We start from the raw sequence: 27,688 nt of genomic DNA, 5'->3' as shown, positions 1-27,688 counted from the left end.
TGCATTTCCCACGCATGGCTGTGTAATGAGAGGAACTGGTAGGTCTGACTGCCAAGCAGTGCTGGAGATGTACATGCTTCTGCTCTTGTGGGTGGCAGAGCTAGATCAGTAGATCTCTGGATCTGTCTTGTACATAGAAATTTAGTTTGACAGAAATCTATGGTGTTCCTTTAGGTTATCAGTTACTTAGAATACTTCTTAAACACAATTTAACTGCACTGAATGTAAAGTCTTATAATCCTAGGATAGGCCTGGACCCAGTCCATTGGCACTCATGAGCACCCCAGAGCCCCTGAAGCCTTTGTTTTAGAACCAATAAAGGGAAGTGCTACTTCATGCATTAGGAATATTCTAAGCAGTGGCACAGCACGGAGTTCAAATGGTATTTATAAAGAAGCAAAGAGGGACGCCTGGGTGGCTCAGCGGTTTGGCACCTGCCTTTGGCCCAGGGTGTGATCCTGGAGTCCCAGGATTGAGTCCCACATCGGGCTCCCTGCATGGAGCCTGCTTCTCCCTCTGCCTATCTCTCTGCCTCTTTCTCTCTCTGTGTCTCTCATGATTAAATAAATAAAATCTTAAAAAAAAAATAAAGTAGCAAAGAGGCCTCTTTATACTTCTAAGTATGCATGATGATAGGCAGATTCCCTCCTATAAAATCTCCCCTGGTACAAACCTCAGGATGTGATCCCTGGAGGGACAATGAATCTGAGCCAATGTGGCAGGAAAGACACTAAGCACAGATCCATACTGTCTTACACTCAGGGTTTACCCTCACTCCTATGTTCTGAATGCGACAGGAAACATAACAGATAGGGTTTATAAACCAGCTGTTCCTAGTGGCTAAGGAAGAGCAAATGAGCTATTTTATAGAGCAGATGTGGTTCAGGAGAGTAGATGATTGAATGTTAATTGATATTCATATAGCTGGCTGGCCACACCAGGCACTGGGCCAGGTGGCTCTCTCTACACAACCTGGCCGCACGTCCACTTCCCAAGAGACAGCTCCTATACCAAAGAGACGCGGTTATAAAGTAGTATTAACTACGAAGCACAATTCTCTTCAAATCTATCCCTGGAGGCAGTGTATTTATCTAGGGTTCAGATATCTATTGGATGTTGTGTGGTCCTCTATGTTTATCAGTTAATTTAGAGGGAGGACTGATTAAGCAGAAGTGAACTTAACTGTACCGACTCACTTGCTTCCATGTCTTGTGGGCCTGATCCATTCAGTAATATATATATATATATATTTTTTTTTTCCCACCATTAACCATGGTTTTGGTTGTCTTTTAGCAACAGAAATGCTATTAGCTAGCGAAGCAGGGCGCTTGAAAGAAAATGCATTTGAATTCAATAACTAGAAAGGATACTCCCCTCATGATGAATAATTTCAGGGGTATTTTTGATGTCAGATTGAAGAATAAAGAGCAAGATAAGACTAGGTTAATGGAGCAAAGGATACAGCGTATTCAAATAGACTCCATAAAAGCTGCGAGCCTACTGAACTCTGCCTGTGGACTATAAAAATGAGCTCTCGCCTCGGCTGAGAACGAGCAATATGGAATTCTCTGCTCGCTGTATTCACTTCAGGTATTTCCTGCTGTTTCAGTGGAAGCTGATGAATGTCAAGTATTCATGAACCCTCCCATTCAATAAGAAAACTACTCCAGTGTGCTCTGAGAAGTGATTAGCCCATGGCTGGCAGGACGCTCCCAGGGCATCAGCTTCATCTGTGCCCAGGTCTCCTGATGACCTGCCAAGCTGCACATCCCAGCATTCCCAAAGGTGCCGTCTACTGTGCTAAGAAAACTGTAATTCGTTTCTCAATCCCTGAGGGCAGCGTTTTCCTCAAATGTTACCTAGAAACACACCAGGAAAGGAACCAGTAGTAAGGTTTTCTTTTGCTCTCCAGCATCAACCAAAAGGGCTATGTTGGCAATTCATACCTTTGTGCCATTTGACAGAGTACAGAACAAATGGATCCTGGCTTTGGATGGAGTGGGACCAAAGGAGTGTTAGATCAGTGGCTGATCTAACAAGGCACGCTTGTGTGCTGGGAGGAACTTACTGTCGTATTCCTGTAACAGCTCCACTGCTGTCAAGAGAACGGCCCTGTGTTCTGGGTCCCTGATATTTAACTCATCCAAGTCTTCCTCCTCCAGGAGCTTAAAGGTATCCAGGTCTTCATATCCATTAAACAGGAAAGTGGGCATGTGCTCCTGTGAGGGAGGACACAAGTGAGTCAGCAAGCTCTGCTACATGATCCACGACCAACACCTGGCCTCAAACCCCTGAACACTTTCCACAGTCCCTTTCCTGCTAATTGCAAGATTGGTAACTATCATTTGTAATCTATTCTGCACCTCCCAGTTGCACAGCTTAGCAGGAAGGCAGGGCATTTCATTAATCATGGGTTAAGAAGACGGACCTTGCAGGCTGAGGTGGACTCCACTGGTTTGCATTTGAACTGTGCCTTTGCTCTGACTGACGCCTTTAAGGCCACACAGCACACAGTGGAGTCACTTTTCTTTCCTTTACAGAGCTACTGAAATCCCAACTCAAAGCCCTGTGACTTCCTCAGGAGCAAGAGGGTTTTGTAAGGAGGAAACAAAAGGTATGGCTGCGGCCCCTATGCACTAGATCCTGGGAATAACACTGGGAGAGGGGCCGTGGGTGGATCCTCACAGCCTGTGGGGCTGAGTGAACAGGGCGCCAGGGGGTTTGCGATTACAGCCCTCCCTGGTGGTAGCTGGAAACTCACAGCTCTTTGAAAGCTATTCTTGAGGCTACAGCAAATTGTGACCTGGGACTTATGTGGTCACCTGCAGCGGAGGTCAACAGCCATGTTTGAACACTGGTACCTGTTTCTGTAGAATAATAGATATTTATTGTAGTAATGGGCCACCCTTGTTGGATGACATAGATCACCCACGCCCTTCCCGGAAAGTGCCCTTGCTTATTTTAGGAAGAGGAGAAGGCAATAGGTTGCCATGTGTGACTACAACAGGAAGAAACTAACTTTCAGGTTGATCCGATCAAGTAGATCTTCCACCGATTTGGGCTGGGGTGGTCTTCCTTTTCTCCTTCTTCTGGTGGGGCGCTTGGGCTTCTCTTCTTCCTCATTTAGCACATCTACATAGATGAACTTGAATGTGCCGACTTTGTTGTTCAAGAGACCCATCCAGGTGCCCATGGGTGGCTTGCTAATTATATCAATGACGTCTCCTTTCTGCAGCCCAGGGAATAAAGATCTTTGCATTAGGTACATCTCTAGGCATGAACTGTGCACCAATTAGATGTGTTAATCAGGATTCCACAAATTACCACACATAACTGGGAGCCTGGCAGTGAGCCAGAGCTCTCCTGACTCTGCTAGATTCCATGCAGGCCTGAGGTCCCATACCCTCCACCCCTTGCACCACAAGATGAGGTGTGGCTGAAGTCTTTGTTAGGGCTTCCAACTAGGTGGGCACCTGGCTTTCTGGATGCCTGGCCATCATCCAGACCTCCTACTTCCTAGAGAAAGACTCCCCACCAAGCAAATGCCAGCAGCAGTCCCTGTTCTATAACTGCTTAATGTATTTTGTGCAGCGCCATCTGTCCCATATAAACATTACTGGTCAGTCACACAGAGAAGAAGGTTTCTTCAGCTGGAGAAAGACAAGAGCTGGAGGGTGGAGGGCAACAGGAATTCTAAAAGGAAGCTGAGGTCAAAGGGAAGGGCTAGGGGATGAGGTGATGACAGAGGATTAACACAAGACCCACCTTTGTCCTCAATGCTAGCTGGGTCTCTGTTTTTGTTTTTCTGTACTGAAGAGACAGGTTTATCACAGTAGCCAAGATACTGGCCAGTATGCACCACGGGAGCCCAGCACTGAGCAGCAAGGAAAACAGAACACCTCTTGAAGATATCAAGAATGGCTCTGAGGTGGAGACCTACCTTGAGCTTGAGTGAGTCTGTGTCATAGGGACTGGGCGTGAAGTCCGTGTGCACCCTGGCACGTCCACAGAAGGGGCCCCGGTAAGGGGGCTCCTCATCATCACCATCTTCTGACTTGACACTCTCCCTGTTGCTGGTCGAGGAATCAGTGGTACTCACTGTTTGACCACCTGCACAGAAAAAACAGGAAGAACAAGGGTAAATACGATTTCTTGTATAGCAAAGCTTAAAGACATCAAAGGTATCACAGGTTAGGAAACAAAGGGACAGAGCGGAAAAGTCACAGGCATATGTCAGGACCATAGCAGGGCCAGATTAGGAGTCCAGGAGATCTGAGTTTTCTGTTTTTTTATCCCTAATCAACCACCTAAGTAGACCAGGGACTCCAGCAGGTTGCCTTTATGACCTGGGAATCCAGGTTCCACACACCAAAAGCCTTCAACATTCATAAGCTCCCAGGCTTACTATTTTTACCCTGTTTTACAGGTGAGGAAACTGAGAGAAGTCCAGTTACTTGCCCAAGGTCAGTGGCTTTGAAAATGGTGTTGCTCTCTTCCCCTTTCCCATCCAGCTGGCACCCCCATTAGCCCAGGAGTGGTCGAGTAGCTTGTGTTACATGTGACATTTCAAATTCTCTCTTCCCCCACCTCTTAATTTGTTGGTCATTTCATGAGCCTTTCCCCTTGACTTATTTTTCCATATCCTTCCATTCTCCAGATCCTTCCTTTGAGCTGCTTTCTCCATTTTCTCCAATCAAAATTCATCACCCCTTCTTCTGTGCCACTGCTATACGTCTGCTACTAAACAAATAGGATGCTAGGTCCACCTGTTTTGCAGGTCTGTCTCTTAATAGCATCCTAAAGGTAGGAACTTGGGTCTTACTCATCTTTAAACTGCCTGACTCTGACACTCAGGAAAGTCTGATTTTGACTCCAACTGAAATCTTGTATAATTACAAACTAGACGTACTCATCGAGCTCTGCCCACTCAGAGAGCTGCGCAGACTCTCTACAGAACCTCCGGCTTTGAGCTTGGGCTTGTCCATGTGTTCACTGTCAGGCTGTGAAGATGGAGGGGAGCCAGGCATTCCATCAAGGCCCGAGTCCTGAAATGAGTTTCAATGAAATTAAGTTTCATCAGAGTGGATGGGTGTCATTTTATAATCTGAGGCAATTTAGCTCTCAACAAAATCAATCAAATCCATTTTTATACCCATATTTCATTCTGTACCCAATATTCTCCTTTTTAATCTATACACCCTTGCATCAGTCTAAAGTTGTGGTTCATGTAACTCAATCATTTCTCGTGCTCAAATAGATATTCTTGAAATCTCCAAGAAAAATCTATCTCCCTCTGAGAACATTTTATTAAAGGCTTAGAGCCTTCTAGCATGGTCTATAGGCCAGTAATAAAGCTGGAGTTCAAATGCAGATCAAGTACAATCTATCAGTAATGTAGTATCTGGAAGTACTATCAGAGAATATTTAATCAGAAATGTTTAAACTTAAAAAAACCAAAAAGGCCAAATTCTTTTTGTTTATGCAAATGCTTGGAATTAGCTAATGAAATACCAATTTAGGATATACAGCAAAAATACCAATTTTTTGGTCTATAATAAAATTTCTCTATCACCATTTGGTTTTTGCTCCTTTTACTTCCTTTGTGTGTTGTTAGTACAAAGCTGTGAAGTCCCTTCCAGGTCAGAATGCTGACAGGCATGACTCAGCAGTACTCTTCCACTCTTAGGGTGGCTGTGTAGCATTAGCTTGGCAGCCCCTTGTTTGCACATATAAGTACAGCATGCTTGATTGGTGGTGCTATACGGATAGACAATATCATGCTTCAAAAAGCCTGCAGTCAGAATGGTTTACTTGCCAAAATAGACCTCTTTCTGGCATGTTCCATAACCACGTGAGCACAAAACCATCTAAATGAAACCTGTTATTTGCATAGTGCCGAATCATCAGAAGGGCTCTGACCTGATTCTGCGGGTCCTGCAAACATTTAAGGACAACAGTAATGGCAGCCTCTGATCCAAAACACTTTTTTTTTTTTTTTTAAGTAAGCTCTACACCCAATGTGGGGCTTGAACTCAGGACTCTGACATCAGGAGTCACATGCTCTACTGACTGAGCCAATCAGGTGCCCTCAAAACATATTTGTGCTTTACATTTTTTTTAGATTTTATTTATTTATGAGAGATACACAGAGGCAGAGACACAGGCAGAGGGAGAAGCAGGCTCCATGCAGGGAACCTGATGGGGGACTCGATCCCAGGACCAGGATCATGCCCTGAGCCAAAGGCAGATGCTCAACGACTGAGCCACTCAGGCGTCACTGTGCTTTACATTTAAGTGAGCAAACAACCTGAAAAACAACTATAAACAGAGGTGCCATCAGTGTAAAGTAACTGAAGCTGCAAAGTGTGAATTCCTAAATGCGTTTTTAATCCTCTTTCTGAATCATCAAAGAAGTCATCTGTCCAATTATCTTTTTTTAATGCTTCTGAAAACCATGCACATTTTGCAAAACAGCAATATGACATATACATCTCTGATACTGTATGTTCTCAAATGCTTTTATTAATTTATTTATCACATATTTGCTGATTTTACCTACAAGAACAAGTACTAGTCTAGGTGTTGGGCATAAAGCAGAAACAGCAAAGATCTTTACTGTAATGGCTGATATATCTACTAAAATGTTAGGGAAAAAAAACAAAACAAACCAAAACCTTGCAACATTAGTTTCCTGTCTCCAAAAAGCTTTATAATGATCATTTATTCCTTTTCTTCCCCCACTTATGTGAAATGACTGCTTTAAAAAAGAGAATTAAGGCTTGTGCCTGTTCCATGGTAGTAAAATTATAGAAAACAGCTCAAAATAACATTAACATTCTGTGCTCCTGATCCGTAAGGCAGAAACCCACTAACAATGTACGTACACAGGAGCTTTTAGTAGATGTTTCAATTCATGGGAAAAGCAACTAAATAAAGTGCTTTCACTCCCTGGTGCTGCTTTCAGTGACTGGCATGTCATCTGCTTCATAGGAGAGTGAACAGTTTGCCTCATTGCTGGGCCACTAGACAAGGAAGGAAAATAATCATGGAGGCAGCCCAGACTTCCCCTGTAGGTCTCACAAGCCAGTTTCTCAACCTGAGCACTGTCAGCATATTGGATGGATAACTGTGTGGGGAGCTGTCATAAAACGTTTGCCAGCATCCCGATCCTGTATCCACTGGATGCTGGTAGCAGCCACCCTGCCCCCACCCCCACCCAGTTGTGAATATCAAAAATAGCCCCAGTTGCTCTGGGACTGGAGGGGAAACAAAAATCTACCCTCTAATCCCTTCAATGAGAACCACTGTAATTCGGTGAAGACACCATGTGGGCTTTGTCTGAATCACAGTGCAGGCTACCAGCTAGAGCTGGTGGTCAGGAATTCAAACAGGGAGCTGCTTGGGTTTTAGCTTACTATGTCCACCAGAGGGCAGCCGCTGAGCAAAAATGTCTGCTTTTCCTGTTTTTATTTGGTGGATAGAGCAGCATTACCTACACATTTCAAGAAAACAAACATCTCACACACAGATACTTCAACGGACTACACAATGAATGCTATAAAGGTGCAAATGGTCAAAATTACCTCAAGGCTCAGCTCTCCAAATGCCTTTATTCCCTCCACCCATACAATAGGACAGGAACTGGTCATGTTTCTACTGATGAATTTATAAAACTGGAGGGGGGTCTATGCTGTGCTATCTTAATGGCCACAGGGAGGTCCAGTTAGTGAAAAATGCCCCTTCAGAAATGACCACTATGGGGAGCCCTGCAGTCAGAAGACTGAGTCTACTTGCTATGATCTTTTGGAGAAACTTCTGCAACCTTTTTTAAAAATCTGCTAAGGAAACAGGAGTGTCTTTTTTAGGTTCGATTCTGGTAACATCCATTTTGTAGCAAGGAATATTTCTGCAAATAAAATCCTCCCTTTGTATCAAATGTTAAGTGCTTATTGCACTAAGGAATAATCATTTCTTTACATGTTATCTTTTTCTTATGTGTCTATAAAAGGCAGGGTCTGCATCATGGATTCCCAGCACTGACCATGGACTGCTCTAAGTGCCTTGTAAACGTTTACTGAATCTTTGAATAAATTACTGAATAAAGGTCTATCGAACTTCTGTGTCCATAAACTAAGCATGGTCCGAGAGCCTCGTTAATATTAATGAATAGTATTTAGCACCATATCAAATCTCAGGACTAATTATCCTTGGCTTGGCACTTTGCTCAGGAGTTACATACCTGCTCAGAGACAGAGCTGCTATATTTTTTAGACATCCTCTTCCTCATTGTCTCTTTCACTGATTTCACCTTTTTCCCAAGAGAGATGCGAGAGGCAGTGGGTGATTTGATAACTTCTTTGTACACAAAATCTCCTTCTTTACTCTGAAAAACAAAGTAAGTATCTTTAATCACAAATGAAGCCCAGAAACAGGTTTTATTATTCAAACCATTAATGTTCTACCTCTCAGAGAAATATTGGCATTCCCTCAGGATCTTGAAATTTTTTCCTATGTTAACTCAGTGCTAGGTTATTTATCTTTTCGACTAAAAATTAAAAGCTACTCACTAAGGGGCTTTGCGGGTTTATTTTTATTTTTTTATGGAATTTATTTTATAAGATTTTATTTATTTATTCATGAGAGACACAGAGAGAGAGGCATAGGCAGAGAAACAGGCTCCCAAAGGGGAGCCTGATGCAGGACTCAATCCCAGGACCCCGGGATCACAACCTGAGCCAAAGGCAGACACTGAACCACTGAGCCACCCAGGTGCCTCTGCTTATTTGTTTAAAGTGGCATGTGGGTTACATTTTTTTTAACCTTAGTATCTTCTAGTCTACTTTTTCTCATTTTTAGATACCCAAGGGGACTGCATTTCAGTGATAATGAACAAAATGGCAAATCTCAGTAATTGGAAGTCCCACGTCTGATGGGACTTACATCACTCTAGAGCTCTGTGTGGTCAACTGTACATTTCCTTCTCTGAACAAGTTAGACTTGTGGTCACCGCTCATTTTATTTTACATTGTGTGTGTGGGGGGGATCTTTCCCCTGAGAAAGGAAAAAAGAAATCATACTTCCTCTCTCATTTTTTTAAAGATCGACTACATAAAATTAATAGTTTATGAATCAATAAAATTTGATATCCAAATAAAATAGTGTTATTCTGCTAGAAAATTCTCAAACACTTCAGAAATCACAGATGGATATTTTAGCTGACACATGACATATATACAAATATAAAGCATGGAATTTTAATTCCACAGTTTGAGACAGAATGCATAAGGGGAAAACAAACCTGTAGGTACAACTGACCTATGTCCTTGGAGCCTCACCAAAAGAAACCTTAGGGAACAGGGTATGTACACCATAGTGGTACCCTGTCCCCACAGTGATCCAGAAGCAGGTGTGAGGCAGCTAGAACCCTGACTCTAAAGAGTAGGGTTTGCTTTGGGCCCAAGGAGACTGGGGTTCATTCTAGGACACCCCAGATCAGAAAAACCTAGATTCGCATAGGGCCATGAACTGGCCTATGGTAAGACTGGTGTCTTTGAAATAGACTGGGTCCTATTCTCGGACCCTCATCACGGGGATCCATCCTGTCACACTACCTATATGTAGTGGTTGTGTGCACTTGCAACTAGTGGGAACAAAAAGCATGTGTTGCTTAAATGGCTAGGATGGTAGAAGCCAACCTCCTCTGGATTTGCGACTTGAAGAGAACAGGAAGCAAAGGCATTACAGGCTGCAAGGCAGTCACTGTTCCTTCCTCATGGAACAGCAGAGCATAAGATGGGAAAGACAGGGCTTCTTTCCAAATACGATGTAGGATCACCGATGTAACACACTATGGTTTCTCAAAGACACTCGATATGAAACTATGGCAACCAGATTGCTTGAATCCAAACCTTCTTTGCTTTTCCTTTGATGTATACTCACCATTGGGTCAGAATTGTTGCTGCCAATGTGTAGAGAACGGTTCGTTAAGTCAAATCCTCCAAAACTGCAGGTTCTCTGTGCAAAGGAAAGGGTAGGGCAGGAATAATCCAGTTATGTTTAAGCCAGCCAGCAGTGCACCAACCCCACACATTTTCCCACTTGCAGGACAATCACTGAATCACAAATATGTTACAGGATGAAAGTAGGAAATAAGAAATGATGAGAAAAAAATCCATGATTCATGTTTTAAGGAAATTTCCCTCCTTTTGCCTTCCAGAGGTCACTGGAACTTGGCCTACACTAGAGGTCTAGAATCCCCTTAACATGCAAAAACCAAATGGTTAAAACAAAAACAAAAACAAAAAACACACACACAACAAAAAGCCACCCACGGGTTAAGTGTTCTAAGATTCCCTGTCGCTTAGCAACAGAACATCCCCTTCCAGTCCCCCCTGTATCAGCCACGTACAGTAGTGATGACAAGGGGGTATGTACCATGGGAATCCATGCGCTCAGAATGGTCTTGGAAACCCAAGTCTGAAATCCTGTATCGCTCTGCCACTGACAGCAGGCTTTTCTAACAGATTCTTGTTTAGTTTGGTTTTAAATCGCTGAGAAGGGGAAAAAAGCTTATGTTCCTCGTAGTCCAATCAGGCCAAGAGAATTACTCACTCGTTGCTTCCTTGACCTTGCCAAATGTGCTAACTTTCCCATCTAACTGCCCAACTTAACTAATTACGACCCTTTAACTCGGAGTGTATGAAGACACCACATTTGCCCAGAAAGAAAAGGTTGATTCAGTGACTGTCTCTGACCACACTCCCTTAATCCCAGGAGGAAAAGCACTGATGTTATAAAGAATGAAAACCTCATTGTCCTTTAGTTGGTTTCAAACTTTATGGAATTGCTTATATTTCAGCAATTTTATATTTCAGAACTTGCTTTGAATTCTGCTGTTTTTCCAGCAAAAGCTATTCAATGGCCACTCCCTCCCCCACCCAAAAAAATCTGCAGGGCAGACTCGAAGCACATTAATTTTTGTTACAACTGATTTACTTTTTAAGCAAATGGTGATAAAAGCTGAAGAGCAGATTTGGGTTCCAGTATTTTATATTGTTTCTCTAAGAAATCTAGTTAACAGCTGTTCAATGGAAGAAATGAACAGAGAAGCACAAGGTATACTATAAACATTGCTTGTTTAGAATAAATATACTTGAGATATATAGTAACTGAATTGAGAAAACAGAAACAGCCAGGAAGCAAAATGCCAAGGTTTCTGGAATCACAGATTGCTCTGATCCTGCCACTTGTGTGCTGTGTGACAGGGAAAGTACTTAGACTCTCTGAGTTTTGCTTTGTCCATGAGTAGCAGACGTGTTATGAATGCTGGGCTTTCACTTTCATCACGGCTGCTCTGAGGATTCAATTGGTAGCTTGTCCAGACAATTATACTGAAGTTTTAGGCTTAGTCAACGTTACAAGTATGCAAATGAAAGACTGAAGCTTCTTTCTGGGCCTTAGACTCTAGGAGCTTCCATTGTAAAATCACAGCCTCCCAGGAATGGACCAGAAAGTGAGAGATGGCAGGCATGGCACAGCAGAGTTGAGGGCCTGGAGATACAGAAGTATTGCAGGGGGCACTTCGGGATTCCAAAATCAGGAGCTCACACAACTGTTTTTTTCTCTTTCACCAAAGCTGATGTTGCTGTTGAAAATAATCTACCACGGATATAATTCTAATTTGATACTAAATATCAATGGACAATCTGATCTCCCTTAATAGTCAACCTAACTGTATTCTATTCTATAAAAAGAGACCACTTTATACAAAAACACCAAATCCTGTAACCTTGTAAGCAATGTTATGGCCACCTCTCAAGGCTAATTTTTAACATTTACCTTCCCTTTCCAGCTTTATAATGCTGATAGATTTTTGCATTTTTGCAAAGGCAGTGATTTTATTTCTAGTTCCTTTCCTGTGACTCAGGGCTTCACAGATCTAGTATGGCGCCCAGATGCCTCATCATTTTATGGCTTCTGCATTTCCCTGCTTTAAATTCCAGCATCGACTGCAACACTGGAGCCCAGCATGTACTTTCTGATACACATGAAATAATTGAGAAAGAATTTATGTGGAAACTTTACTGCAATGAATTAGCTCATTTATGTCTTCATACACCAGCTGTATGCATTTATTCCTGAATAAAAAGCTCAGAGTGAAGAGTGGGCTGGGTTTCTTTGCTACCAACTAAAACCTCTCTCGGTGATATGCTAAGGTGTCTGGAACAAACTCTTATCAGTGGAGGAGAGACAAAGAATATAACAATAAACGTCGCTTGAGCAAATCTTCAGCTTGTTCTGTAATATCAAGCAGTTCTTTGACACAGCAATCCTTCAACAGAGAACACAGATTATAGAGAGAATAGTAAAAGAAAGTAAACCAATCTTTGACTTTGGTGGTCTACATAATTCAAACCTAAGTGAGGTTTTTTTAAGATCCTATATCTCCTGTACAGATAATGATAAGAACATTTGGGATAGAGGCTTGTGGATGAGGAGAGCCAGTCAATGGAATGGTCATGCAGTTGAAAACATGTTTTGGGTGGGGGTGGGGAGTTGACTTTTAAAAATGGACAAGATTCCAAAATGTCATGCATGCCTGTTCCCCCAAACAAAAACTGAATGACCAAATAAAAAGCAAGACACGTGACCATTTCCAGTGAATATACAGCATTATCATTTCCCTAAGGTTTCATCAAGCAAATATGGCATTTTTTGAAAGACATAAGGATCAGGTTTAGAGAGTAGAGGATAAACTGTGCACTTTCAGATAAAGTGGAGGAGATAGGACAAGAAGGATGGAAAAAACTGTTTAGGTAAACCAAGCAAAGAAATTAGTCCCGTAAAACCAAACCAAAACAACCCCAAAAAACTCTGTTGTTAAAATGCTTATTTTCACTTATAGTCTCTGAATAATTAGAAAATTAAATTTCATCTTCCTGATTGTGCAGTTATACTTAACAGGAAGAGGTATGTGCACATTTCTAATTTAGTACTGGACACATATTTTAGCAAGTGCTAGAGCTGTCCAGTACTACTTCAGGCTCATAGTACCTTAAAAATATCCAGTATTGGGTGCCATCTGGGAAAGAGATTATACAGTGCCACGTTTATGGGGGGGTGGGGAGCGTGGTGCTTGAAAAGAAAGTTGCCCTATGTCCATATTTAATGTCAGTGAAGAATTAAGATCACTGGCCCACAATTTACTTAGCACAAATCTTAGAAAATTAACTTCTAAAAAGTCTTGCAGAAGTTATATTATTAGCCTGGCAATAAATATGAGGGACGCATAAGGAATTCAAAGTAATGAAGGTGGAAAAATTCTCAGAATGACATGATTTAAGTTCGTGGGGGTGAGTAACCAATTAACTGTTCAATCAAGGTTCTTTCTGTGCAGATGAACTGAGCAGAGGTCCTCTGAAGTTAATAAATTATACTAAGGTTGGTTCACTATAGCACTTTACAGAGGACCTGTGAGTCAGAATTGAATGAGTGAGAAAGAGAATTCTGTTACTGTACGACAAACACAAAATCAACCACACGCTATCGCCATGATGCAGAGGAAGAAGCAGAGGGGGAAGTTGTTGCTAATAGTTTTAAATTGTTAGAAGACAAAAAAAAAATTGTTAGAAGATTTGTATGAATGAGAAAAGATGAAAAATAAGCTCCAGCAAGAAAGTCAACGCATATGGGAGCATCTGGAAAAACTAAAGGCTAGGATGGACCTGCCGATCCTTTTGGAATAGGGAAGATCACTTTAGGGATGACATGGACCAGTCTCCATTTCCACAAGAAGCAGAACATGACTGCATGAACAGAAGTTACAGCAGTCGTCCAGGGAAGAACGTCTCACAAGTGAATGTGAAAGAACCCCAGGAAAAGCCCCCATGGGAGGCTGTACCAGAGCTTGTGCCTTTAGACCCTTCAAGGGGACAGAGCTAGCAGTCCCAGTGGACTGAGCAGGGCACCAGGGGACAGAGGAGCCAGGAAGCCCACAGCTCTCACCACTCTGTGTCATTTTGTATGGGTTCCTGGGCAAGCTAAAAGCTGGGTGGAAATTTGAGGAAAATGCTTATATTCTCAAGTTGGACACAAGTCATGTCCTAAAAAGCAGTCTTACCAGGTCTCTAACCATTCAGTAATGAAACTGAAAAATACTTTTGAATGTAAGTACTTCATTCCTTGCTATGTGTAGAAGAATCTATGGGGCAGTGGAAGACATTTCTAAACGTCGAACCCTCTGGTTAAGAAGATTAGATAGATGGGCAGCCCCAGTGGCTTAGCGGTTTAGTGCTGCCTTAAGCCCAGGGCGTGATCCTGGAGACCCAGGATCAAGTCCCACATCAGGCTCCCTGCATGGAGCATGCTTCTCCCTCTGCCTATGTCTCTGTCTCTCCCTCTGCCTGTGTCTCTACCTTTCTCTCTCTCTCTGTCTCTCATGAATAAATAAAATCTTAAAAAAAAAAAAAAAAGAAGATTAGATAGACTACCAAATAGATTGAGGTAAAACAAAAGAGCTCTAAAGTTTTTTTTTTCCCCCCTTTCCCTTCCAGAACCTTCTGGCAGGCCCTACTAATAAAATAGATGTACTTTACAATGTTTTCAAATCATCAAATCAGTGATTGTGTTGATGACAATCTTCCCGTGAGCCAGTTCTATTGTTCTAATTAACTGAAAGAATGAACGTGTCTTCTAAGGGCAAAATATCCTTGTTTTGAAACAGCTTCTTTGAGGTTAAGTGACGTGACTGCTGAGAATCAAGACAGCCACTCCTAGGAGGAGGCCAAACCCCACCCCTGTACTCTGAAAGCCCTTCTCGGGATCATCTTCAGTGTTTAGTTTCAATGAAAAATCAAAGAGCTTTAACTGGCAAGAAGAGGACAAATGGAAAAGAAGCCATTGCTAAATGAAAGTAGGGTCAGAAAACTGAGGTGATGGCGGAATGGACCCGGAAGTCATGAAGTCAGGAGCAGAAGAGAGGGGGAGGACGCCAGGCTCCCCCGAGGAGAGGCCATAATGCTTGACTGCACCTCACAGAAATGACAAGGCCGTCCTGGTGACCAATGGTTCCGACTCACAGACTTCTGGTGGATTCTCAAGAGAACCCTTTTAGTACAGCGGTCGACCGTGGCGGCCCACTTCCTCCTTGTCTCCTCATCCTCCTCCAGCAAGCACCGCCTCAGGTCCTGCCTCTCGGCCTTGCTCAGGGTCCTGTCTGAGGCAGGCCGCACTAGCTGGGCCAGGTTCAGGTGGCTGTACAGGCTCCGCTCCACCACGTAGGTGATATTGAACTCGCTGACCGAGGGGCGCGCGCGCACCCTCCTGCTGGGGGCGCCGCAGCTCCCTCCCCCTTTGGGTTTCTGCCGGAGCAGCTGCAGGTCACAGATGCTGCTGTGGACTCCTTTTCTGGAGGGACGCTGGCAGAGAAAAGCTCTGGAACATGAATAATTAGTATCCATTTTCTTCAAGCGGATTTGCTTCCGGACACTCTGAACCTCCTCCAGGGACACCAGGAGGTGGTGCCTACGCCGCTGGCTGTCATAGAAGCAAACACCGTCCGTACTTACCCCGTGGCTCAGGGACCCGAGACCCTTCTTCATCTCCCCCTCAGTTAGCGAGCGGGAAACCTTCTGGGCCTTCTCTTCTTCCGGATACGAGAAGAATGTCCCCATCTTCTTGGGGGGCTTAATCAGGCCCCGGCTCTCTCCTTTGCTGAAGGTTTTGACCAATTTCCGGCCAGCCCCCCAGGTGTCCAGGCTGCTGGATGATGGAGAGGTGGTGAGAGAGTCTGAATCATCTTCCGGAGGTTTCTCAGGAGAGCCATCAAAGAAAAATGGCTTCTTGTGCACTCCAGAGTAAAGGGCCGACCTTTCATCCAGAACCGGGGAATTCTCAAACACGTGCTCCTCCCCACCTGGAGGGAAATCAATACAGAGATGTTCACGGTCTCTTATAAATCGACCTCTGTATCCCCTCACAGATCTTTCTTCCGTTACAGCACCCGCCCTACAAAGAATAAGCTAAACCTCACAGACACCACAGCTATCCCCACCTCCCCATACCACTTACCCTCTTCATAAACCCAGCTCCTGCCTAAATAATGCATGTAAAAAATAACCAAACTGTGCAAATGTATGGTTTCACACAAGCTAAATATTAAAAGGTACTGGCTATGTTTTCTTCTTTAAATATCTTTGTAGAACAAACACCTCAATAAAGCCATTCAAAATGCCATTTGGAAAACCTAAGCCAGTCATCATCACCATATTCCTTAGCCTTTAGCATTTAGAGATAATTACCCCTCCCCCCAAAATATGATTATCCTCTCCAGTCTGTAAGTGCAATCTGCAGAAGCAGGAATCAGAATCTCTTCTCCTTCTGAAAGGCCCTCCTGTTGAGTCTGGTTGGGTTTTTTATAGTCAGAACGTGATGAATGCCACGTGGCTGACAGTGATTTTTTTTTTTTTTATTGGTACATGTGCCATTTAAGTAATTAAATCACCAAGGCAGTTTGGGTGCAAAGACACCATATGGGGTTATAGCGTGCAAGTGCAACTGACAAATGGTCCCCAGTTGACAAGCCAAACACGAAAAGTTAGGGAAGTGGGTGATTCCAGGCAGAAATTGCCATCAACTGGCCCTGCTAGGAAGCAAGTAAGGGCATTTAAGGGCCTGGACACGTAGGCAGCCCCATAGAGCGTTCCACTTTGTTTCAAGGATTCCAGCTTGTGAAGCCTTCCCTGGAGCAAGGTATTGAGCCAAGCCCTTTGGAGCCCAGTGGAAAGGTTTGGACTCACTGGCAGGAAAACTGAGTTCTTTTCTGCGTGTGTTATGTGAACAGATGTGCAAAAGAAGTAGGTCAAACTGTGGGTGTAGTGATCCTAACTGGCTGTGTCCCTTTAATTATAAGGAAACTTTTGAGCACTGCAGCTTTCCACCAGCTGAACTGTGAAAAGGAAAAAATAAAAAGTTCCTTGGAACAGAAGGATGGCCCTAAATATATCAGCTGGGGTGAGGGTGCCAGCGCACGGTTAAATGTCAGAGCGAAATGCTCACTTCAGATAGGAGAAGGATGAGAGAATCGGTAGCAGTCCTTCCAAATTCTAAAGGTTTCTTACTTTTCTAAATGATGAGAGTTATTGTTACAAATGTAAAGAAAATTAGAACCGCACTTATGAAATATGACCCAAGATCGATTCTGATGTCATGGAGATGGTGGTGGGAAGGGAGGTTCAAGACTATGTCCAGTCCAAAGTCCTCCGTCATCTGCAGCACAAATGTATTCCCTGGAGGATTATTCTTGGATCTTTCAGGAGAGTTTTTTTTAATTTTTTTTTATTTTATTTATGATAGTCACACACACAGAGAGAGAGAGGCAGAGACATAGGCAGAGGGAGAAGCAGGCTCCATGCACCGGGAGCCCGACGTGGGATTCGATCCCGGGTCTCCAGGATCGTGCCCTGGGCCAAAGGCAGGTGCCAAACCGCTGCGCCACCCAGGGATCCCATCAGGAGAGTTTTAAAGCAAGAACCAGGGTTCTGAGAGGATATTTGCCAGACCAGAGCCAATGTGCAAATACTGTGAAAATCTCCTGCTCTTTCTTCAGGATACCTGACTAATAAGGTATGGAGGCCAAGGGTCCTTCTGTTGGTAGAAGTAAACATGGCAATCTCTTCTAGATAAAATCTACCCTCCAGTCTTGGGAAGAAGCGACAGGGCCAAGATGAGAGGCACAGCCTGGTGGCAGAGGCAGTCCAGCCCTGGGCTTCCTCTATAGAAGTGTCCAGACCATAGAGTGTGGCTTTACATTTAGCCCAGGTGTCCACGGAGTTGTGCAAGGCTCTGATCTACCTACAGTCTGAAGGGGCCTTGGGAGATTCAGGTGGGTCTACTGGGGATTTTAATGACCTGTCACCCACCAGTGGTCTGGAAATTTTCTGGACTCTGTATTTAGGGCTATCACCACAGATTCCAATACTTCCGTAGCATGTTTTGAGTCTGGAACCAGCTGGTACACACCTGTCCATAATCTATAGCTCTACGTCCTGGTTCTGAAAAGCCTGCATTTGGTAAGGACTTTGGAGGAAAATGTGGCAAATGCTTCTCCAGGGGCTGCATTGGCCTGTGTGTTGGGGGGAGGCCTTGCATGGTGTAGGCTCTTCAGTCTACATCTGCCCTGAGGCCTGAAATCCCAGCCTTGACTCAATTCCTTGGATTCAGAGCACTGCACTTCTCCCATTCTGGGACCTCCAAGTATAGCTATCCTTTGGGAAAACAACAGTCAACACGCACTGACCCCATTGTCATGTGGTGTGGTTGCTTCACATGATAATCTTTACCTATCCTCATTGGCTAAAATCAGAATGTGGAAGGAACTAGAGCTAGGGTATGGGATAACTCAAAGCCAAGAACATAGACTTATGTCCTGATTCCAGCTCTCACTCTGCCACTCACCATCTCCATGACCCTGGGAATAATTTCATCTCTCTGAGTCTGTTTCCTCACCTGTAATAATGTCATCCTACCTTAGTAATATCTACTGTAAGGCTATTAAGAGGATGAAATTATATGAAAAGAAATACATGAAGGTAATTTATAAGCTAAAAAGCCCTCTACAAAAGTTAATGATTCATTATTGGGTCACAGAGAAGATGGGCCAATGAAGGAAGAGGGTAGGTAGGTATCAGCTCTAGGGGAAAAAACACAAAAACAGGCAGATGAAGGGCATGATCTGGCCTCTGATTTAATATTATCGAGGGTCATCGATGCCCTGGATAAGGACTTGAAATTCAAGGTCCCAAGAGTGGGACCAGGTGAGAAACTGTAACTCTCCTGGCTGTGGCAGGACTTCAGAGCTGAGGGGTGGATTAGAGGTGGGAGCAGAGTGGAGATCCAGGTTGCCTGGACTGAATCCTGGGCCTTCTGCCAGCCGGCTCATTGACCTTGAGCAAATTATTTCACCTCTTGATGCGTCAGTTCCCTCATTTGTGAAATGAGGATAGTATTAATGCCCGCCTCTGGTGGCTATTCTGAGGATGACATATTAAAAGGAACATAAAACCTAAAGTGTTTAGAAAAGTGGCTGGCACACAGAATGCTCTCAGCAAAGGTTAATTATTACTCAGACAACTTAGTATTGGCATAGACATGTAGTGAGTGAAAGGCTCAGCTCTTTGAAGGTCCCGGGGCAGTGAAGGAGGGTTACTGGGAATGTGACTCTTTCCTGCTTTGCAGAAGCAGTGGCCAAGTACCAGTTCTTCTGCCAATGAGGAACCTCACAGAGTTCTACTCCACAGCAGCTGGAGGACAGTTCTAGTCTAGTCCAGTCCAGTCAGGGACAGCCCCAAGTGGATGCCCTGAGCTGCACACACTGACACACCTCTCCTGGCAGCACTGACAGGCCCAATTAGTGGCACATGAGCTTCCCAACTCATCAGACACTCGAGGTTAATGGGGACTCAAGCTCATTTAATCCATCTTCCATCTGTGGCACCCAATTCACAGATGAATTACAGTTCAGGGCTAGAAGTCCATACAATTACTACTTTCGACCCTAAAGTCACCTCTCTAGGTATATTTTCCCTTTTTTCACCTATGTCTCTCAGAGATAGTTGAACTGACTTATTTTGACATAAACATGCAAATCAGAGTAGCTCTGTATTGTCACAAATGTTAGTCTGGTGAAAAGGTGGCCCTAATGCACATGACAACTATGTATGCATGGGCAACTGGGTGGTACGCCCAGAGTACCAGGCCCTCTGCCCTTTGGTGGACAAGATCCACCAATCCATTCACTGTATTTGAGATTTCATTTTGGCAAGTGTGGGAGGTTTATTTTAAAATGTGGTGCCTAAGGTTGAATGATGGCAATTCTACTTACTATTTACCAACTGACACTATGTGTGTGATTTCATTAAGAGCTGCCAGTGAGAGGAAATCAGGCTATATTATGTGCTGTGAAAACCATGACTGACAAGCAGGTGTTAAAACATCCAAATGTGAAATCAGCATCGCACCCAAAGGCAAACAGAACTATCATGCAAGAAGACACCCAAACGAAACCTGGAATTCAATACAACTCTATGAAATTGCCCCAAGCACATCTCTCTTGCTACCCCTTCTCCCTCTTTTCCTTTCTCGCTCCCACACTCCCAGAGTAATTCCCCTCACCTTCAATATTTCTCTAGTGGATTTAAGCTGATAAATAATTATAGCAAACAGAAATTTAAAAACAGCAATAAAAACAACAGGAAACCCTCATCTATGTAAATCAGAGGAAATCCCAGTTCTCTCTATGCATTGATTTTATTTATGTAGGACAAAAAGGCCTCTCAAGGACCATTTTCAAATGTACATGTTAAAATTTTGAAATTCCTCAGAACGTACATATGACATTTTAACAAGTCATGTGCTTTTTAAAAATAAGACCTATTCTTTCCAGCATTTTTTTTTCCCGTTCACTTATGGTTTTCCAAACAGGAAATCTATTCTTTTATCTTATCCTTTTGGGAGATTCTTACAAGATGCTGTAAATGCACACTGCTAACAATAGGAGTGATGAATATGGTTGAGATTTAAACTGTCATAATCACACTTCAAAGGTTAACTATTCAGTACAATAAATCCAAGCTCATGCCCCTTCTGACATTATTGCTTCATCTGACAAGCAGCTTAAGCCAGTAATATAGCTCTGAAGATCCACTTAGAATGGAAGGTCCTCAGAGCCCCAGCTGAACCGAGTCTTGAGACTGTTTACTGGAAGAACAAATCATCCCTCAGAGATCTGAAAGGATATTAAGTGCCTTGATTGTTGGATGTTGGTTTAAGACGGATGTATATCAAATCTGGACTAAATTCAATGGGCAAGAACCATCATCCTTTGGGCACAGATGCTACTGCTGCGAAGAAGTTATAAAATGAAGTTTATATAAAATGGTGTAAGCTCAACATTAAAGCTCTGCCACACCTCGAGAAGACTTGTCATTGTCACATACCAGCCTTTTCCCATCGCTGTAACATTAAAATTTCTAAGCCTCCTGGAACGCTGGACACTAGGATCCATAACATGCCAAGCAATGCCCTGCACATGCAGACCCCAGGTGCTGCCAGCCTCAGCCGGAATGCAACCCATTTTCCACTTGAAATCATATTCTTTTTCTACTGAAAAGCTGACCTCAACTGATTTAATTTGGAATAAGCAGGGTGGAGTGTACTTTGTTTTGTTTTGCTTTGTATTTTACCTTCAGTACTGGGCTTTCTCATTTCTTCCACTCTGATCAGTTTCTTTCTCACTCTGCGAGTGGAGTTGACCAGCTTGTGTAACCTCTTAAACTTCACCGACTCCTCGGTCTCATCATCCGATTGTTCTCTTGACTGGCAAAGAAACAAAGGAAAAGTTAATCGGATAATTGTCCTGGAGCTTTGCTCTGGCAGCTGGGTGCAGCCCGGCCTCACCGCCAGTCTGAAGCTCGGCAGTCGTGCAGCTGAATGCCGGGGCGCCAACCGATTGGCCCTACGGGCTCATGAAGCCCCACAGAGCACCCCAGGACCTAATGCGGTGGAGAACCAGGTCCCGGGCACCACCACACACCCCAGGGCCCTGGACGAGTGTGGGACGCATTTGTCTCAATTACTTCCCAGGCCTCTTCTAGGAGAACTGCGACAGGACTCTCTCGGCAAGGCTGGCCCTGTCATTCCAGTCCCACTGCTGTGGTTTGGGCCCGGCTCTCATCTGTCTGGCCGATCAGGACTACTTAACGCGGTCATCAGCTACTTCTCCAAACCCAAGTTCTCTTGACTTGTTCCAGTCCTCCTCCAAAATCAAAAACAGCAGGCCAGGAAAAGGGAAGAGAAGCAAAAAGCCGCCTGCCGTCCCATTCGTTCGGAGGGCCTGCCACATCTCAGCCATGCCTTTCGCCTCTCCCAGCTCCTTCCCAGAGCTCACAAGGCGAGCATGAGGACAGACCCTGCATTCCTCCACGAGGGACAAGGGAAAAAGCTGACCTTTTCAGCCATACAGTACAGTGCATATTCTCCAGCATCCCATTTTATTTTGCAGTGATTCAAGTATGCTCAACCCAGCTGTTTTCCCTCAAGTATCAAACATTACAGAGAGAAAAAAAAATTCTCTCTGCAGCAGTGACCCTAGTGAAAACAATCCTTTCCTTGTGAACAAAATGAGGGTTTCGGTTCCAAGTCAGCCCTAACATTCAATATGCAGCTTCCTCTGTTTTATCTGTTTAAAATGTGAAAAAGCAAAAGAAATCCCCAACTAAAGGGGCGTGCTGCAGGGGCCGGGTGCTCAGGCATTCCTGGGAGCAGAGATGGGCCGAAGTGCGCAGCCTCCACACACCCTAGGCAGCCTGGGAGCGACCCCAGTGGATCCCGCACATCCTGGCAACAACCTTCTCTCCATTTCCTCAAACCTCGGTCACAGAAATAGTAAGGGCAGAAATGCCTCAGATAAACAACAAAAAGCAAAACAAAAACCACATCTCTGAACAAAGGGCCTTAAATATGAAGCCATTTCCTGGCAAGAAATGCTTTCCATAATCAACAAATAGGTACACAAGAATTAGCAGAGAACAGCTGTTCAAGAGTAAAGACAGTAGAGACTGTAGAAATTACTTAAGCAGAAAAATGATGCAGCATGTTGTGAGTTCACAAATATTTCTGTAGCACTGTGGCACTATGTAAGGGATAAATTCAACCCGTTTCCTGGCCTCTGTCCTCAGCCTGGAGCTCCTAGCATAGGGTCATTGTACTTTCCCTCTGCAGGACTATAAGCAAACCATTCACCCACTGAGGAATAATTATTATAACCCATAAATGGCAAGTCATCAGGACAGGGGGATTTCTCAGGCTTCCCTTCTGTGAACTGTATTCAATTTCTCCAAAATTCCTAGATAAGATGTTGCATATCCATTTCAGAATTAAAGTGAACTACTACTTACTGGATAATGAAGAACAGAAATGGAACACCCAGGTAATGGGGGAAGGAGGATACACTGCCTGCTGGCAATGTGGCTTAGTTTGGTCTAAAACTTACAATGTAAACACTTAAAATGAAATAGGAAGGATAACTTTTGCGACATAAGGGCATTGTCTGGTTGAATTTCATTTTTTACTTGGTTGAATTGTTAATGTGTGATGAAATGGTCAGAGTGGTCAACCAGAGGAATGAGAACTGCGTTAACCCTCATTCTGGATAATCAGCACCTGAACAAAACTATAGTGCATGGAGTTATACACAAACATTTAAAGGATCCTGCCCTCTTGACGTGTCTCAAAAAATAATAGGACAACCAGCGTTATAGTAAGACAAACCTAGAGCACGTTTATAACTCTCACATTAAAACATTCTTAAGTCATAAATAAATATATAAAAAATTCTGAAGTCGAGTGAAAAATGATACAAACACAGGTTGTTTACAATCAAGATACAAGAGGCTATGTTACAGAATGAAAATCAACAATGTGTGTATATATAGGCCTTGTACCTAGCTTGGGGGTTGCTGCTGCTGGGGTGGGTGCCGTGTGTGCCTTCACATTCCACAAAGACAAATCATATGTAGGAAATATGCTATCAGAGGGAACTTTTGCAGGAGAAATGAAATTGTTAAACCAGGACAACAGAATTAAAGGCAGAGATTCCCCTCCCCAAGTCCTACCTTCCTCTGCCCTGATCCACCGTGGTGAAAAATAACATAGTCCAGGTACTTAATTGCTTTCACATGTTCCATCTATTTTTGAGAAACAGGAGCTCTTTAGAACTTTGAACTAATGTTATTTTTACTTTTCTTTAAAAAAAAAAAGATTTTGGGGGTGTTTGCCACTGGCAAATCACAAATCACAGTAACCAGTAACTTTTTTTTATTATCATGATTTGGACACTAAACAAGGTAGATGCGGCACAATTTATACGAAGAAAAGTGTAAAAGATAAAACCAAAATCAATCAAGATATATATTTATATCTATGTACTTTTAAAAAAAAGTAGAAAATCTTCTCTTGAATCAGCCTGGAGTTGAAGTCATTGTATGATAGAAGTCACTGGAGTTAAGTGCAGCTCAAAGATTCTTTTTATTGATAGAGAGGTGTTGACTTCTCATTTCCTCCTGAGTCCAGAAGAAAAGGAGTTGTGAAATATTTGCCTTTAAGAAATTCTCTCTGGCTGTTTTAACATAAAGACCCTGTATAAGGAGTGCATTTCTTTTAAACTGGGGACTAAAGCTTAAATTCCTCATTTCATGTTTCTTTTAAATTAGCACACACTACTTCCCAAATACTGAAAATGTCATGTCTCTTTATTCAGAAATTACATCCCCAAAGATGAGGGTGTGAGAATTTAAAAATAACTATTTAATTAAGAAGTGTGTGAGGACACACACATTTAATAGTTATCTTCACACCTGGATGAACTCTAGTAGAAGATGAAGGGAATCTGCATTAACATAAAAAATGAATGGTGGATTCCAAGAAATAGAATCCTAAAATTAAAGAGAACTACTAGAAAACAGGTTTGAAATAAACTTAAGTGCAAAAATAACAGCGTATGTTTATGCACGTTGTAACATGACACAGGATCTCCTCCTCTCCCTGTCCTGCCCCAGGTCAGAGGACTAAAGTAAACTTTAGTTTGACCATCATCTAAGGGAGAAGGTGAAAACTCAATCATCAGTATAAAACTCACCATCTCTGAACTTTAGTAGAAAAAGGCAATTAATGTATTCCACCAAAGGATGTGGAAAAGTGGATTTACATTATTGTAAATAGAAACATTTGATTTCCAGCCTCTCTATTGCAGATTTTTCCACCAGAAAGCCCATATGGCTCAACTTTTAATTACTTTGGCTAATGCTATATGTAGTAATTCTGTGGTGAATGCTTAAGTGTTTCATTTCTGGTTTCCATGGCAACATTACATCAGATTGCAGACAGCTGGCTCCACCGTTTTAAACCATAACAAATTGACCAAGCCAAGGCACAAAACTATAGCTGCTTTAAAGAGATAGTACACCATTTGCCTGCCAGGGTGCTGAATGAGGACTATGGGGCCCACTTGGCAGGCGAAGGAGGGTGGAGCCTCCTTCTTTCTCAGCTTCTTTTGGAACATGTGTGTCCTTGACACATCTGCAATGTTCTAATAGGAAAGACACGGAGCCAGCGTGGAGAACTTTTCATAACACAGTTACATTAAGGATGATCAGAAAAAAAGGAACACAATTAATAGCATCTGTATGATAGAAGAGTTTGTGTGCCGGAGCAAACGAAAAGCATCCCCTCACTCTCAAGCCTGTCACTGCAGGTTGGTCAATGGACCCCGTTAAAAAAAATAAAAGTTCCTGCAACTATGGTGCACTCTAACAAATGCTTTCCAAAAGCCACATGGCACTGTCGTGCAGGCACAGGGGCACTGTCCCATGATAAAAGTTAAACTGAACTTTGCAAAAAGCAACCAGAATCCTTTCGGGGACTGCTCGAGACCACGCTGAGCACAGGGTTACATACGACTGTGCCTTTTGTAGAAATGCACTCCGCATGCGTGCTTCCCCTGCTCCAAACACCCGGCACACTGTCCCAATTAACAGCCAGACTAAGTCAATTTATCTTCCCTGGAGTCACACACATAACACCGTAAGATATTTAAACATTTCTGAATGTATCCTGAAACTGGAAATGTATTTGCTTATGAAATTCACACAACGGTTTCTGGTTAACTGGGTGCATAATCCGACCTAGACGCTCCCACTTCCTCAGTCCGCACTGTCAGTGGCATCACCCCGAAGGGAAGGAACCGGACCGCTCGTAGGTTTCTGGAAAGTTACATCGTGCCAGGGGGTCTGCAGTCCGGCCGCACACATACCCTCCGTCTCCTGAGAATCCCCTTACTCTCAGAATAATGTTCCCTGTTCTCCCCCCCAAGCTGCGTCTTCTTACTGGCGAGCGTGCTAGGAAAGAGTGCTCAGGGTTCCGCAGAGCCGGGGTGGGGGGAGAGGAGGAAAGAAGGATGCATCGCGCAGAGTTTGAACAGAGAAAGGGGAAAGCCACCACAGCTAGGAGCGATCAAAAAGCTCTGCCTGGAAGTGACCGAAAGCACATTCTCCCTTTCACGCAGGACGCCTCCGGGGGACTTACCGGCTTCGGCATTTAGCAGGCCTGAGGGGCGATGCTGAGCACGGCTGGCACCCCCGCCCCCTCCCCACGCCGGGAGCCTCTTCGCTCTGGGTCCGTCAAGTCTGTAATCGCAAAGTGAGGTGGAGGCACTCCTCAAACATGTTCCTTTGCAGTTACATGATCAGACAGGCTCCACCAGCACAGCTGAGTATCCGACGGAGGAAAAAGTGAAGACACTGGATTCAATTAGCTGCTTTCTGCTTGCTGACTGATCCCCCAGTTACTCGCTAACTGCATAACTTGTAAGAAAGGCATAAGTCATCGGCTCTAAGCAAATCTCCTATTCACCACCAGGAAAAAAGGGAGTGTTGTACGTGGCAAACAATCCCTGTTTTCACTGACGAAGGCTCCCTGACCTCCCGCTGGCCTCCAGTTCCTTAATTACTGTCTATGGAATTCCAGAGAAAGAAAAAAAAAAAAAGAACGCGGGAATCTGAGCAAATCCGGGACGAGGATAAACCCTTACAAGTGCCTTAACTTAAAAAAAGATCTCTCTCACAGATATTCTCGCAAACACTCCCCGGAGGGAGTAGGCTCGATTGAAAATAGACACCTTCCGATGGCTATTTTTGACACTACTGAATTAAAACTTATGATTTTGGTTTTCTCCTGGAGTTGTCACTTTCTGTCTCTCTCCCTACTCCTTTTCTTCTATTTTAACGAGTAAATGTAGGTTATTTCCCGTCCAGTGATGCTTCTAAAACTGTCGTACCGAATTGTCTCAGTAACCACCTCAGGGCAGCGGAGTGCTCTTGTGTTCTAGAAATGTGTGCACGGGGACTGTGTCACAAGATGATCATTTAATTTTCTCAGGGGTGCCTGGGGAGCCAGAGGCACATGCTCTTAAACAGAACGTCATCGGAACAAGACAGGACTGAAAAGCCCTTATGAAGCCTCCACGACGTGGGTTGCAAGTCCACAAGGGTCTGCTCCACCTCCCCCCTACTGTCTAGGTCCGCCAGTCTGCTCCCCCACACCTCTGCTTTCTCCCTTCCCCGCTGCCTTCTGAGGGCCCACGTGTGCCAGAAACAGTGGCAGGTGCTTTTCTGACATTATACTTTCAACACCCATATTTATTGAATGCTCCTACTTTGCAGGCACTGTGCTAAGTGTTTACACATTGGACCTAATTTCACAGACCATAAATGGCAGAGGGAACGTGAAACTTTATGGTTTTGCTCCTGTGCCCCCAACCTGCGCTTGAGCTTTCTTCACCCAGGACTGCCAACCACAGTGCGTGCAATGTTATGCTTCGAGTTCCCTAAAACTGTCAGTAGAAGTCTCTGGTTGAATTTCCTGGTTACTTAGTGCAAACTAAGAAACTGTATTATGCCCCAATGGGAGTGGGATAAAGGGAAGAGGAAACCCAAAAGGCTCTGGAGCTCAACAACCTGGGTTTAATTTCCAAGTCCTCCAGCAAATCACTTCAGTTCTGTGGGTCGTAGTATTCCTCCTTGCAAATTTCATCTACTAACACTTATCTTCAAGCGTTGTTTTAAAAACTGTCTGTCCC

The 27,688-nt window shown here is 43.7% G+C and overlaps 1 protein-coding gene and 1 long non-coding RNA gene across 8 annotated transcripts in view; one reads left to right on the top strand and one right to left on the bottom strand.

The window, feature by feature from the left end:
• SASH1 (SAM and SH3 domain containing 1) overlaps positions 1-27,688 on the bottom strand; it is a 313,961-nt gene that overhangs the window by 19,091 nt on the left and 267,182 nt on the right. For 6 of the 7 annotated variants that reach the window (XM_072827316.1, XM_072827306.1, XM_072827274.1 and 3 more), the window contains 8 exons: positions 21,240-21,372; positions 15,567-15,913; positions 9,940-10,014; positions 8,240-8,383; positions 4,910-5,045; positions 3,941-4,110; positions 3,020-3,229; positions 2,069-2,219 (listed from right to left, as the gene is read on the bottom strand). In XM_072827316.1, coding sequence (XP_072683417.1) covers positions 2,069-2,219; positions 3,020-3,229; positions 3,941-4,110; positions 4,910-5,045; positions 8,240-8,383; positions 9,940-10,014; positions 15,567-15,913; positions 21,240-21,372 — 1,366 coding nt within the window. Of the gene's footprint in view, positions 1-2,068; positions 2,220-3,019; positions 3,230-3,940; positions 4,111-4,909; positions 5,046-8,239; positions 8,384-9,939; positions 10,015-15,566; positions 15,914-21,239; positions 21,373-26,136; positions 26,536-27,688 lie in introns of those variants that run through there. The other variant, XM_072827326.1, reaches the window with a different exon arrangement.
• On the top strand, positions 4,403-5,564 carry LOC140634017 (uncharacterized). The gene is made up of 2 exons (XR_012031587.1): positions 4,403-4,463; positions 4,658-5,564. It is a non-coding gene; the product is annotated as an uncharacterized lncRNA (long non-coding RNA).

The sequence above is a fragment of the Canis lupus genome, chromosome 1 (assembly GCF_048164855.1).
Source record: "Canis lupus baileyi chromosome 1, mCanLup2.hap1, whole genome shotgun sequence".
Lineage (NCBI taxonomy): Eukaryota > Metazoa > Chordata > Mammalia > Carnivora > Canidae > Canis > Canis lupus.
Note: the sequence above shows the minus strand (reverse complement) of the source record. Positions and strands in the feature narration are given on the sequence as shown.